Source organism: Dreissena polymorpha, chromosome 4 (genome assembly GCF_020536995.1).
Source record: "Dreissena polymorpha isolate Duluth1 chromosome 4, UMN_Dpol_1.0, whole genome shotgun sequence".
Lineage (NCBI taxonomy): Eukaryota > Metazoa > Mollusca > Bivalvia > Myida > Dreissenidae > Dreissena > Dreissena polymorpha.
In genome coordinates this window covers 10,891,324-10,906,756 of record NC_068358.1, presented here as the reverse complement: position 1 = coordinate 10,906,756, position 15,433 = coordinate 10,891,324, and the positions used below count along the sequence as shown (strand labels likewise).

Here is a 15,433-nt window from a genome sequence, read left to right as displayed (position 1 = left end):
AAGATTGCTTATATAAGATATAAAATACGTCCTGCATGAACTGTCGGCAGAATAGCCGAGAGGGCTAATGCGTTTTTACTCCAGGACTCCGGGGGTCATTGGTTTGAGCCCCGTTGCGCGATACATGTTTTTCCTTTTTAATTTTTTTTCTTGATTTTTCACTGGAGCTTATATGATTCAATGTTTACTTTTATCAAAATAAAGCATTTAATGACTAACTTCAAAATATGCCAAAATCTGTGAAAAGGTCCCTTTAATACTCGAATGTTTATGACACTTCGTAGGAACATTTGTTCTAGAATTCACTTTCTTTGTCAAATCTTCATGAACTTCGGTCAGAAGATTTGTTCTAACAATACCTCAGCAGAGTTCAAAAATAAAAATGGGCCTAATAATTAAAATTATGTTTCATAAAGTACTTTCATTAATTTGAACTCAACCTTTTAAGAATAGTTTAGTTTCTAAGGAGCACAGGTGAACACCTTAGGGCCCATGACCCATTTGTTTAATAAGTTTCCATTATAATATAATTTGTATGAATAACAGCTTATTGCAGCTCTTGCCTCCCCTGATTCAGGCTTTATTTAACCCATTTATGCCTAGCGTCTAGAAAAAAGGCCTTGGCAAACAGCATAGACCCAGATGAGACGCCACATGATGCGGCATCTCATCTGGGTCTGCGCTGTTTGCATAAAGGAATTTCTGTAACAAATATTCTAAATATAGAAATATACTAGACATCTCTAATTTGGAAATAAATTGATCCAATTTAGAAGGATGGGGGAGTCCAATAGGCATAAATGGGTTAAACTGTGTACCCTTTCAGGAGCTTGATGCAGATGCTGATCAGTGTGCTGTGTGCATAGAGCCCTACAAGGTGTCTGACGTGATTCGAGTCCTTCCCTGCAAGTAAGTCATGTCCGTGTTACGGAACATTGATTTTGCAGACCAGTAACACATCTTTCTGAGCAAAGTTGAATGGTGTTCAGTCTGGATTGATGACATCTCTTGTAATCAATACAGTTGGTATTCTCTATAATATTGCAATCAGTGTATAATTATTTTTTTCCCTGATTTAGTTTTCAGACAATTTCTTGGATTATTTGGAGATGCTTTAGTTCATATTGTACATAAGGACAGTATTGCTTAATTTTCAAATTTTCTATTGCAATTTGTTTTGGTAAGATTTTTTTCTTGACTTTTTGGTGGTGGATCATTGAAACTCAATTAAATGTTGTCTTTATTATTGATTATATACATCATCGATTCGTCATACACAATTTTTCTGATATAGAATTCAATTTTGTAAATAAATAGAGGATATTTATTGGATTCGGTGGATTATCGATTTTAATTCACGAGTGATCATAGAAAATATACATTTTATATGATCACGAGTGAATTAAAATCGATAATCCACCGAACCCAACAAATTTTCTTTTTATTTTATGCTTTATTTCACAGTTTATATACATTGTTTAAGAGTTTGACTAATGAATTGCGTTGGGAAAATCACGTCATTTCGTCCAAAAAATGACGTCATTTAACATAAACAGTGAAAATTATCGATAATTTTCACTGATAATTTTCATTGTTTGAAACAGTGAAATTATCAGTTTTAAATCACTGATATTTCTCTATAAACCACCGGAAAGTATAAAATAAATATTTATCTTCATTTTTTATGGTCAACCCAAAATTTATTTTGGGGGAAATTTTGGGGGGAGCATATAGTCGCCGTTTCGTATGTCCGTCCGTCCTTCCGTCTGTCCGTCCGTGTGTCCGTCCGTGCATAATTTTTGTCCGGGCTATTTTTCAGCAACTGATGATCAGAATTCAATGAAATTTTATTGGAAGCTTCACTACCAAGAGGAGATTTGCATATTATCAGCGGGTTCTGGTCGGATGATTATTCACAGAGTTATGGCCCTTCGAAATTTTCCATTAACTGTACATATAGTGCAATTCTTGTCCGGGCTATTTCTCAGCAACTAATGACCGGAATTCAATGAAACTTTATGGGAAGCTTCACTACCAAGAGGAGATGTGCATATTATCAGCGGGTTCTGGTAGGATGACTTTACAGAGTTATGGCCCTTTGAAATTTTCCATTAACTGTACATATAGTGCAATTCTTGTCCGGGCTATTTCTAAGCAACTAATGACCGGAATTCAATGAAACTTTATTGGAATCTTCGCTACCAAGAGGAGATGTGCATATTATCAGAGGGTTCTGGTTGGATGATTTTTATGCCGGATCGAAAGATCGGGGGTATATTGTTTTTAGCCTGTCTGTCATTGTATGTGTGTGTGTGTGTGCATGTGTGTGTCCCAAAACTTTAACCTTGGTTATAACTTTTGCAATATTGAAGATAGTAACTTGATATTTGGCATGCATGTGTAACTCATGGAGCTATACATTTTGAGTGGTGAAAGGTCAAGGTCATCCTTCAAGGTCTAAGGTCAAAAAAACAAATTAAAAAACTTTAACCAAAACTTTAACCTTCTTCATAACTTTTGCAATATTGAAGATAGCAACTTGATATTTGGCATGCATGTGTATCTCATGGACCTGCAAATTTTGAGTGGTGAAAGGTCAAGGTTATCCTTCAAGATCAAATTTATGGATTCAAAGCGGCGCCATAGGGGGCATTGTGTTTCTGACAAACACATCTCTTGTTCACAGAGTTATGGCCCTTTGAAATTTTATATAAAAAAATTCTTTTCCCCCCAACTACTGTGCCCTCAAGACGTTTCCTTTTATCTGAATATATAGTGCAATATTGTGACAAAAAAACACTTTGGGGAGCATCACCCGTCTATGACGGTTTCTTGTTTTACGTTGTACATGTAATATGACTATGATCTATGACAAGATCTTGTTGCAGTTACATTTGGCTGCTGGTTTGTTTGGAAAGACATTGTAAGGCCTATAGTTATACATTTTGGCAGATTTTAGTTCGCTTATTACTGATTTTAATGCCCCCGGTAGGGTGGTATATAGCAGTTGAACTGTCCGTCCGTCAGTATGTCAGTATGTGTGTATGTCAGTATGTGTGTATGTCAGTCTGTCCGTCCGTCCAAAAAAAACAACTTTAACGTTGGCCATAACTTTTGCATTTTTGAAAAGATAGAAACTTGATATTTGGCATGCATGTGCATCTCACGGAGCTGAACATTTTGAGTGGTGAAAGGTCATCCTTCATGGTCGAATGTCTAATATATGGCATCTGTCCGTCCAAAAACTTTAACATTGACCATAACTTTTTCAATATTGAAGATAGCAACTTGATATTTGGCATGCAAGTGTATCTCATTTTGAGTGGTGGAAGTTCAAGGTCAAGGTCATCCTTCAAGGTCAAAGGTGAAAAACAAAAAACAAATTCCAAGCGACGTTCTCATGAAGCTACACATTGTGAGTGGTGGAAGTTCAAGGTCAAGGTCATCCTTCAAGGTCAAAGGTAAAAAAAACAACTTTCAAAGTGCATTCCTCATAAATCTGCATATTTTGAGTGGTGGAAGTTCAAGGTCAAGTTCATCCTTTATGGTCAAAGGTAAAAAAAAAAATCCAGGCGGCGTTCTCATGAAGCTGCACATTGTGAGTGGTGGAAGTTCAAGTTCCTTCAAGGTCAAATGTCAAAAAAATAATAATTCACAATGGCGTTCTCATGAAGCTGCACATTTTGAGTGTTGTGGTAGTTTAAGGTCAAGGTCATCCTTCAAGGTCAAAGGTAAAAAAAAAAATCAAAGCGGCGCAATAGGGGGCATTGTGTTTCTGACAAACACATCTCTTGTTCTTATTATAATAGTACAAACATTAACAAGAGTTCTATTCAATTGCAAGAACAGATTATTTTCATTTCATGAAATTGTGTTACCTACTTCTGAATTGATAGCCTATTTCTGGTATTTATACAGCCATGATTTGGCACAGTCATATGTTATTTACCTGATACAAAAACCAACAACATTCTTTTGCGCTTGATGTATTAACATGGTTATTATCGTATTCATTTGGCAGCCACACACACATTTTTCATAGGTTCATACAGGTAAATTGCAATTAATGATAAATCTAAGTTTTTTTGTCTAAATGGATGCAGAGATTGTATGCACCAGTAAGATCATAGGCAGCAGATGTTTCCACATTAAGTTACAATATCTTCATGCTTGGTGCATGACATGGGAGAAATCAGCCAGTCTACCATGCAGCCTATGCATGCTTCTGCAGGTTAGTTGGCACTGATTTCCAAGTGCCACTGTGGACCTCTGCCATGCAGTAATGTACAAGAAAACACTTGCAACCTGTAGGAGTTTGCATTGCCTCTGCCAAATGAACTGATTGTGTATCTAATATCCGTCTGTTACAGGATGCATTATGGTTGAAAACCAGATCACCACTTTGGGGAAAAACCCATCTTACCCCATGGTGCAAAGAATCCCAACCCATTTCATCCACAAATGATATTTACATTTAAATAATAAATGTTGATGCCCTATGCGATACTGAGCAGATTTTAAATGTGTCAGGTTGACAAAAGCATTGAGGTCACCTTATTTTTAGACTTTGATAGAAGTATAAATACATTTTTTTTATCTATATTGGCTTTAACCATTTTGAACCCCAAAATTGTTCTCCCTTCATTTTTAGCTCGGCTTTTTTCGGAGAAAACCAGAGGTATTGGCATAGCCAGCTCATCGTCCGGCGTCTTCCGTCCGCGTCGTGCTAAAACCTTAACATTGGCTCTAAAATCAAAGTGCTTCCACCTGAAAGATTGAAACTTCATAATAGATGCACCTTGACGAGTTCTACATGCCACACCCATTTTTGGGTCACAAGGTCAAAGGTCAAGGTCACTGTTACCTCTAATATTCTTTTGGCAAGCTTTCAGTTATTCAAAACTGCACCCACAGCCGAGCGTTGGCAGCTATGCCGTGCTCTTGTTTTCTTTTGTAACACATATGTACATATTTCAATTATTCCAGTCAGCTGTTGAATTCATATGGGCCATACATAGTGTAATGCAGTGTTTATGGTAGTGTTTGATTCATATATTATCATATATTGTTGATTTGAGCCTCACTGTAGGAAAATGGGGTTTAATGCATTAGTGTAAAGTGTTGTCCCAGATAAGCCTGTGGAGTCCGCACAGGCTAATGAGGACGACACTTAAACTGGATATTTGTTAAGGAGACTGACTTTCAACGCAAAATTCCTTATAAAGAGAAAACTTTGTCCATGATTAATTACACTACGCACATGCATTAAGCCCTGTTTCATTTGCATGTGGTGTCTCATTACAGGCATGTGTTCCACAAGTCATGTGTGGACCCTTGGTTGCTGGACCAGAGGAGCTGTCCCATGTGCAAGATGGACATCCTCAGACACTTCGGCATGCATGTACGTCTCATTGCTGGTAGAGGTGTAAAACTGAACACATAAGCATTATAATATCGCACAGGGAGAGGAAATAATGGTGTCAATGTGTTGGTCTGATAATTTTTCCGAATTAAACTTTTTGTTTGTGGAGCAAACTATTTCCCGATTTCTCAAACGGCTAAGTGGTAATTTAAAATATGTCAAACCCATGAAATTTAGATTTGCAAGACTTTTTATGCCCCCAGTAGGGTGATGTATAGCAAGCAGTCTAACTGTCGCTCCATCAGTCTTATCTGTCTGTCTGTCCTGTATTGCTTTTCTGGATTTTTTTCCTAATGCTTTCAGATATTTACCTAAGTTGGTGTGTGATTTTACCTACATGACTTTCGTTCTGATCCATTGATTTTTGGCAAAGAAACAGGCCCTTGATTTTCTCTAGTTAAACAGTTTTCCATACTTTTTTCTTAAACGCTTGCAGTAACTGAACTGATCTCTAGTGTGTGAGTCTACCTACATGAATTATACATGTAGATCAAGTGTGAGGTTTGTTCTGTTTGATTGATTTTTGACGAAGTTACAGGCCTTGGACAAGAGAATCTTCATTAAAATAACACTTTGTCGGAATTGTTTTAGAAATACATTCTGATACTGACCTTATATTTGGTGTGTGAGTCTAATAACATGACTTACGGATCAAGTTTGAGTTTTTTCGTTCCGGTCCATTGATTTTTTACGAAGGTAGAGGCCTTGGACTTAGTTCTGTCTAATTTCATAGGTTAAGTAGATATATCAGTTTCAGGTTCTTCATTTGATATTGTATCATTTTAGATCTGAAATAATGGTTGTATCTGAAATGTGAACTGAATATGTGACAGTTTCAGGCTCAAACCAAATATTACATGTACCAGTAATTGAGACCTGGTTTTTTATGGACAATTTCAGTTACTTTTGTCTCTTACCTATATTTTTTTAGGCAATCTCCCTAACTTTTTAGATCAGTTGCGCCTGCCGAAGAAAAATGTGAGAAAGTTAACTGACTGTCATGTTATGATTGAAATGCTATTAACTCTTTCAGGGCTGGAACCGAATTTTGAAGGCATTTGCAAACAGTTAAGATCCAAATGAGACGCCACAGAATGTGGCGTCTCGTCAGGATCCAAACTGTTTGCTATTCTGATAGTATTCTTTGAAAAAAAATCTAAGTAAATGCTAATTTTAGAAATTCAGCAGACAACATTTTAGCAGGCGACAAGTTTCCCAGCATGCAAAGGGTTAAATAGTAATATAAACAACAAACAAATCTGTACTTGCTAAATATTTTGCAGTTGAATGACAGTCAGGAGAGTGTGCCACAGGACGCTGAGAGTGGGGCCCTCAGCTCCACACCCGTGATAGAGGAGTCAGAGCCCCTGTCCCAGGAGGACGAACAAGGGGCTGTGGGCGGGGTCAAAATAGTGCTCTTCCAGCGCCCGCTGAGGTTCCGCCGTGACTCTGGCTTGCGGGGTCAGTACCCGGGCTTCAGCAGTGACAGTGACAGCCTGTCTAGCCCTGTGGCCCAGTGTCACATAGAGTGCACCAGCGAGGCTACGGTTGAGGGGAGGGATAGGCTGGGGGTGGGGGTGGAAGTTTCCCAGTGTGGGGTGGGGCTGGACTCTGAAGATGACAGCTTGGAGAGCCATTCCCTGATCACAGGTCTGCCCATGGCTGGGAGGCAGGTATTGAACAAGGGGGGCAAGAAGTGGGCGGTCGTTACTCCGTGTATGACAAGTAGTGCTGCGGCTAGGCTACCGAACACTGAGGAGAGCGACGTGTGTAAAGATCTTAATTTTGGTGGGTGCCAGGATACTGCTAGCGTGGCTAGTGTGTCATGGCGGCACAAACACCCGTCATCTCACAGCTTAAGTAGCAGTAGTCTACATTCGGAAGAGGGTATAGTGCAAGTAGTGCAAGGGACGTCAAGAGGTTGAAATGGTGTATTAGTGAAGACTTGACATTTCACAGAAAGTGCTGTTTTTGATCTTGATAAACCAAAGATTGCAGTATAATTTATATTCTGTGTGAATTTACATTTGTGTTTATTATCAATTTATTCTGAAGAGAATTCATTGAACCAATTATTGTATGCAGTGAAAACAGAATATTAAAGCTGTGTGTTGTTCTTCCCTAAGGGAACACAGCACTCAAACTGTCTACAACTGGACACCAGAAATATGTGCCAAGTTTATTGGACATATAACATTTGTGTGCATTTATTTATTAGCTTTATTAGCTTTTAGGAAAAAGCTTTTCATCTGTTTGCAATAAAGATTGCATTATGGATGATTTGAAAGCAAATTAATAATTGAATGCCAAATTTTCTTGTCAGATAATCACTTTAAATGATGTATAATGATGTAACATTATTTTAAAGTGATTGTTTTGATTTCTGAAATAATAGACTAGCAGTTGTCTGTGAGAAAAGACGACAAATAAGGGCTTGGTGTTCTTCAGTTTGAGCCCAACTAAGCCACATAGAGCGTGTGAAATAATTTCTATGTTGATTCGTCCTCTTATTCAAGAAGGGCACCTGCCAGTTACTGACATGATTATGTACATTATAATTGACCTTTCGACAGCCGATTGATTTACAGGCTTATTAACCAATCAGATTACAGCATTGATTAGGCCCGTTTCTATCCGCCATTTTGTCCGTCAAACTCGCCGTTGTCCGACACATAAGCTTATACGTTATTCTGTGTTTTAAACAAAGAAAATGGTTAAACGGTGCTGTAATGGCACTTGTAATTCAGACACAAGGTATCCAGAACGGTTAAAAGATGGAACTACGTTTTTTCCGTTCCCTAAACCGGGTACTAATCTTAAAAAATGCAAACGTTGGATTCGTCTTTGTGGTCGTCCACACGAACAGCTTAATCTCAACATATTAAGCGATTGCCCGAAAGCAAAACACCTCTACGTTTGTTCTAAGGTCGTTATAATAAGATACTACCCGAAAATAGAAAAGGTAAGTTTTGAAACGGACACTATAGAAAACGAGTATCACTTTTTACTTGTTTGTTCTCTATATAGAGAAATTAGAAAGGAACATTTAAAACCATATTTTCAAAGGTGGCCAACTTTAAATAAATTTGAAACTCATACTGTATGTGATAATTGGCGATAATTGGCCGACTTTGATTATAAAATTAACGACTTTTAAGTAGACTAATAAAAAAGTTATGACTATTTAATAGATAATTATATTCAGCATAACTATTCAATGATAATAAAAAATATTGTATGGCCTTTCTGGTATGCCATGAGGCGTTTTTGGTTCACTTATGCAGCCTTTTTGGGAAGCCTTTTTGGTAAACGGCCTTTCTGGTACTGTATCTTTGAGGGGAGCTAAACACCCATTTGATACATGTCATTAAACACATTTTAAATAAACATGATAGCAATAGAAAATTTTCATGTAATTTGGGCTGAAATCATCGGGAATATCTTCCAACTTACCGATTCACGTAGCCAGTTTTATGACGGACTTCAGCGGAGTGACCTCCCTTGAAATCGGGGGGCGTGGCTTCACTCTCGCTGTCGAAAGGTGAATTCTGATAAACCCCATATATCAACTAAGCTTAATCAAGAAGTCAGAATCTGTGCACTGATTGACTTTATATGACTGAATTGATGTTTCATGATACAGAAAATCAAAGTAAACAACTTTACTTAAATTCATCGGTTTAAATTTAATATTAGAAATTGATAAATTCACAACTTTTATTTAATGTTTTATGTAAGTACCTTAGTTAGTCATTGATAACTATTAATTTATTGGTATAACAATTGTATGAGGTAAATTGTTTGAGGGAAATTAGACATTAGATATCATAGGCTTGAAGGCAATACTACAATATGCATTGTTAGCTCACCTAAGCTCATAGTGCTCATTGGGAGCTTTAAGGTTACCATGTTGTCTGTCAGTCTGCTGTGTGTGCATGTGTTAACTTTTTTTTTTTAAACAACTCTTACAGTTTTTCAGATTTAAATGAAACTTCCCAGGATTGATCCTTGTGTGACCCTCTTTCAAGTTGTTCAAATTGGTCAATTCCATTGTATATGTTGGTCACCTGAGCTAACTATGAGGGTCCGGGTTTTAATACTTGGTGTGAAACATCAACTCTGAAGTTTTTTCATATTATAACCCTGGATTTGAAAATGGCCAAGCCCAAGAGGACAGTTGACATATATATTGATTTGTATAGCAAAATAACTTAAAAACCCTTTTTCTTTTATAACTAGTCCTTGAAGTGTAATAATAGGCATAAACCATCCTATGGTGTCCTGTACCAAGTTTGTTCATATGATGACTGGTGGCAAAATTGGCTCCACCTTAAAGGTACCTTGTTTTAATTTTATGTTTATATTGAAAACTTTGAAAATCTTCCCTGAAACCACAAGGCCCAGAGGTTTGGTGTTTAGCATGTCACATAATATTGAGGGCCGCTGCTAAATCCTGCCACTGGGGGTCAAAACTGTACCTTCAGGAGATAGTTACTAGTTTCCCTTATATATTATACAGAGAAAAAAAAAGTTCTCATGAAATCACATGGTAAAAAGTTTGGTATTTCTAATGTAACATCTTATTGTATTTCTCTACCATCTTTGTTCAAAGCATGAACAAATCCCTTGGGTCGAAAATCGTCCACATACAGGCGATAACTTTTTCCTTCTACTTCCCTTATACAAATGTTTGGACTTTGTTATGTAACATAATATGAATTATACGATGGCGATTTGCCAAGTTTGCTAAATGTCCCAGGGGTCTTAAGTGGAAGTGGCCTTCTGACAACCAGGATGCTAGGCAGTATTCTTTTCATGGCTATTGTGTAATCTTGGGAATGCTTAAATAATATATATATCTTGCCCAATCATCATAAAACTTATTGAGAAAATTTTTGTTGAATGATGTTTTTGCTGATTTCTAGAATGGTAATGGAAATATCGCAAAAGCTTCTCAGAAAAGTTCAGTTCTTTTGGGTTTCAGATCAAGGGCCTTTAAGCCTCTGGTTATTGTGCCTCCGGTAGGGTGGCATATAGCAGTTGAACTGTCCGTCAGTCAGTATGTCAGTATGTGTGTATGTCAGTATGTGTGTATGTCAGTATGTGTGTATGTCAGTCTGTCCGTAAAAAAACTTAAACGTTGGCCATAACTTTGCATTATTGAACATAGAAACTTGATATTTGGCATGCATGTGCATCTCACGGAGCTGCACATTTTGAGTGGTGAAAGGTGAAGGTCAAGGTCATCCTTCAAGGTCAAATGTCTAATATATGGCGTTTGTCCGTCTGTCCAAAAACTTTAACATTGGCCATAACTTTTTCACTTTTGAAGATAGCAACTTGATATTTGGCATGCATGTGTATCTCATGGAGCTGAACATTTTGAGTGGTGAAAGGTGATGGTGAAGGTCATCCTTCAAGGTCAAATGTCAAATATATGGCGTCTGTCCGTCCGAAAACTTTAACATTGTTCATAACTTTTTCAATATTGAAGATAGCAACTTGATATTTGGCATGCATGTGTATCGCAGAAGCTGCACATTTTGAGTGGTGGAAGTTCAAGGTCAAGGTCATCCTTCAAGGTCAAAGGTCGAACAATTTTTTAATTTTTTTTTTCAAAGCGGCGTTCTCATGAAGCTGCACATTGTGAGTGGTTGAAGTTCAAGGTCAAGGTTATCCTTCAAGGTCAAAGGTAAAAAAATAAAAAAATTCAAAGCGGCGTTCTCATGAAGCTGCACATTTTGAGTGGTGGAAGTTCAAGGTCAAGGTCATCCTTCAAGGTCAAAGGTCAATTTTTTATATTTTTTTTATTATATTTCAAAGCGTCGGAATAGGGGGCATTGTGTTTCTGACGAACACATCTCTTGTTTAGTATGATTTAGAAATGTGCTAGCGTATAACTACTTACATGCGGTTCTGGCTAAATTTGTTATTAATGTATATAATGTATGAGCTATAGGAAAGCATGCATGTGCAGCTTCTTTTTTTATTGAAAGGTTGTAAACTTTCCTAATCAAGGAAATTATTACTCTGTTCAATTATATATATATATGTATACACACTGTTTCATTCGGTATAAAACCTTTCTCACATATGTTATTGTTATATAGATAGAAAAGTTTTCAAGTTTGTTAAGCAGAGTGATTGTTCTTGTTGAGAATAATGATTAAGTTAATGATAAATAGTGTTTTTTTTTAAGTTTGTTATCACTTAGAAGGGTTTAACTCAGTTATAATACAGTATTAACTCTTTAAATTGTATTACTGCCATTTACTAGTATATCAAATAAATATTTATTATGACCCAGTTTAATGCATTTTATTGCAAATATGTACAGGTGAAACATTAAATTATTCATTAAAATGCAGTACACGTATACCATAAGATATCAAATATAGCAAACGATTAAACTGCAGAAACTCTATTGGAAGAGAAATTCTTGTTTTACGACGTATTTACAGAAAATTCTTGAACATAATATAGATAATTTAGCATGTCCTTATAATGTTCAAGCCTGATTTTATAAAGTTTGGTTAAGTTCTTTTGTATTCATTTATTTTATGCATTTGCTTTATTTGGAAATAGGGCATAAGACGCAAGATTGCAAATCATTATTGTGTTGTTGTGCAGAGCTTTTCATGGTTTAATATGTAGGCAAAATTGATGAAGCAACCAAAATAACCATTACATTTCTTTCTTTCAAACTGTGGCAGCTTTTTAAAGACCAATCTGACTGTTTTATGACTGTTAAGTTATCTATATATTACCTAACTGGATAAACACATATTGTAAAAGTATAAAAAAAATTGAATATTTATTAAATAATATTGTCCATCAGTTTCAAATACATTATGTACATTCTGAATGCATATAGTTTTTTGTAAAGAATTTCAACTAATGCTTTGATATTCATGTAATCATTTCAACTTCACCAGTTTAATAGAAACCTGTGTTGCAAAGGCTTGTATTTGCAAGGCTTCTCTTGAAATATTAAATGGAGATGTACTCAAGTAAAAGATTTAGACAGTGTTTTTTCCGAAAAGCAGAGATTTTGAGAATTTTATTATTATCAGAAATTGCTCTTAGTAGAAATAGATTGTCCGTCTTGTATTAACCCTGTTGAACCTGAAACCAAATGACCTTGTCAGATGTTCAACATTATTGTCATATATGAAACATTATGATTTTATCATGTATTAAGCATGATGACCCTGTCAATTTTCTATCATATATTAAACATAATGACCCTGTCAACTGTTAAACATAGTAACCCTTTCATTGTTGAATAAGCGCAAAGATAATATTTGGCTGCAACAGACGAAAGGAACCTAATTATAATATGTGGTTCTATATCAATAACAAGGAACCAATTGCAAAACAGCAAGACAAAAAAGCTCTGATGTTAACTCTTTCAGTGCTGGAACCGAATTTTGAAGGCCTTTGCAAACAGTTTGGATCCAGATGAGACTCCACAGAAATTGGCGTCTCATCAGGATCCAAACTGTTTGCTATTCTGATAGTATTCTTTGAAAAAAAAATCGAAGAAAATGCTAATTTTAAAAATTCAGCAGACGACAAATTTCCCAGCGGAAATTTGTTAACGGAACAAATTTACCCAGGCCCTTTCATGCATGAAATGTGATAACTCTGTCATATGTGAAACATAATAACCCTTCTAGAAAACAATCATGTCACCTGTAGAATATAATAATCTTTTCATAAGCACTATTCAAGGATGTTATTGACCATGACTCAAATATACAATTTCATACATTTGATTTTATAGAAACATGTGCATTGAGTGAACTCCAAACTCCAAACATAGTGTCTGCCTTATTTCCTGAACTCCATTTCCTGTAAGGATGTTCATGTTGTTGACGTAGGGAAGTGTGCAATAACCATATTAGTTGATGGATTTCATTTTTACAATGTAAAAGTTCAGATGACATATTTAGGGACTTAAATATAAATAAAGACTTCAGACTAATGATACTGTGACTAATTGTTAGATTCTAATTGCAATTTAATAAAGTTTTAACAGCAGACAAAGATGTTAAGATTTTTTTCATACAATTCATTAATTTTTATGACATAGTTCAGTTATTCTTATAATATTGGATATTGCTTCTGATTTTTCTTGGTCTGTAAGATTATCTCTGCAGAAGTACCAGGTATCTACAGATGTAAACAATTAAGCTGTGTCATGCAAAAATGGGTTTTATGCCGTGTGCAGCCAGCATAGCCCCAAGCCCGCATGTTCAACTGCACCGTCTTGTCAGCCACAAAGTCATGCAAGGTTTCATGGTCTCATAAGCGAAAAAAATAGTAGCTCCTGACCAGACTGCACAGCCACTCAGTCTGGTGTTGAGCTACGCTGGCCGAATAAGGCATAAGGCACATGTTTGTACATTTTTTGTTCAATTAAGAGAACATAATGTTGTCTTGTATTGAATAGCCAGAATGCCTATAGTATGCAATTGATGTACCAGCTGTTTTCTGCTTCAGTCATTACATGCATTATAGAACATATTGAATACATGTATGTACTTGATATTATGTTGTCAATCTTTCTATAAAAAGAATCAATCCATGAATACGAGTTATATATCACTCAGCAATGATACATGTATATAACTATCTATTAAATAGAGAATCGTTCACTTCTGAAATAGTTTACGAAATTATGAATATAAATTTGTCCAGAAACTTGCATGAACAGGAATATGATGTTTATATATAGGTGACCTTGAATGTACCACAATATTTGCTGAGCACATGCATTGTTAGAGTCTACAGGAATGCCATTTTATGAACAAGTTGTTAAACAAAGGTAGACAACCATACCGTGTCATAATGACCCTTCATTTGCATCATATATTGTTTATTTGTAGATAAAGATATTTTGTTATAGCATTAGATACAGTGTAGAATAGTGTAGTCGGTTATTTATGAAGATATTATAGCCATATGTATACTGGTAAAGATTAATAGATTTATAATGATGAATGTAAACAATCTACATGTCTTTTAATAATTTTCTTGTTCAGTCTTATTATGCCCCATTCGAAGAAATGGAGGTATATGGGTTTGCATGTGTGTGAGTCTGTCTGTCCGCACCATTTTTTTAGTGAGATATCTGGATAATTATTTGACTTTCGACCATGCAAATTGGTATTATTACTTTGTGGGAGAAAAAGAAAAAATGCTATCATTTTAAGGTCAACAAGTTAAAGGACAAGATCACAGGGCTAAAGTGTTCACATGGGAGGAAAATATTATGCAATTTGATTTTGAGATCACCAGGTCCAAAATCAAGGTGAGATGGGAATGTATCAAGAAATTGGTTTCTTAATGATATCAACAAATTGCTTTGACCTCTAATCATATATTGGTAACTGGTTACTTCAGAAGAAATGATGATGAATATTTTGATGTCTATAGGTCAAACATCAACCGAAAGTTTCGGTGATACGGTCAAAGGTCAATGTTTCAACGATTTGTATTAAATTGGTTTCTGTACAATATTTATACAACTCATAATAGGATCATAAAAATTCATATGCTGATCAATCATTAGAAAGGTTTAACCCTAAACATTTACAAATAAAGAGATCTAAGGGCAAGGTCTCGGGGACTATGTCGCTAGTTAGGGGCATATATGTTTGAAGAAACATTTCTTGGTATATCTTATTTATTGCTTCAATCTTTGGAATAGAAATCTTATTAAGATTGAATTTAAGTGACTGTCAATGTGTTATGATTGACAAAAGTTTGCTCATATTAATTGAAATTACTTGTTAACATTTTAGTTTGAATTACAAGAGTAAAAGCTTTATTTACAGCTTGAATTAAGTTGACTATAATACATTAATGCTTAAAATTTAAAATATGTTAATGTCACTGTGCTTGGTCTGTGTCATTGAATCTTATATTGTATATTTTGTTGCCAGTTAAATTGTGAATAAAATGTGGTGAAACTGCAATATCATTTTTTTTCTAATGTTCCCACTT

At 35.7% G+C, this 15,433-nt stretch overlaps 1 protein-coding gene across 3 annotated transcripts in view; it reads left to right on the top strand.

Moving 5' to 3' along the window:
• The window catches only part of LOC127878131 (RING finger protein 150-like), a 53,477-nt gene extending 38,072 nt beyond the window's left edge, over positions 1–15,405 (top strand). For all 3 annotated transcript variants that reach the window (XM_052424561.1, XM_052424562.1, XM_052424563.1), the window contains 3 exons: positions 827–909; positions 5,305–5,401; positions 6,706–15,405. In XM_052424561.1, coding sequence (XP_052280521.1) covers positions 827–909; positions 5,305–5,401; positions 6,706–7,347 — 822 coding nt within the window. In that variant the 3' untranslated portion in view covers positions 7,348–15,405. The remainder of the gene's footprint in view (positions 1–826; positions 910–5,304; positions 5,402–6,705) is intronic.
• Positions 15,406–15,433: the final 28 nt, after the last annotated feature.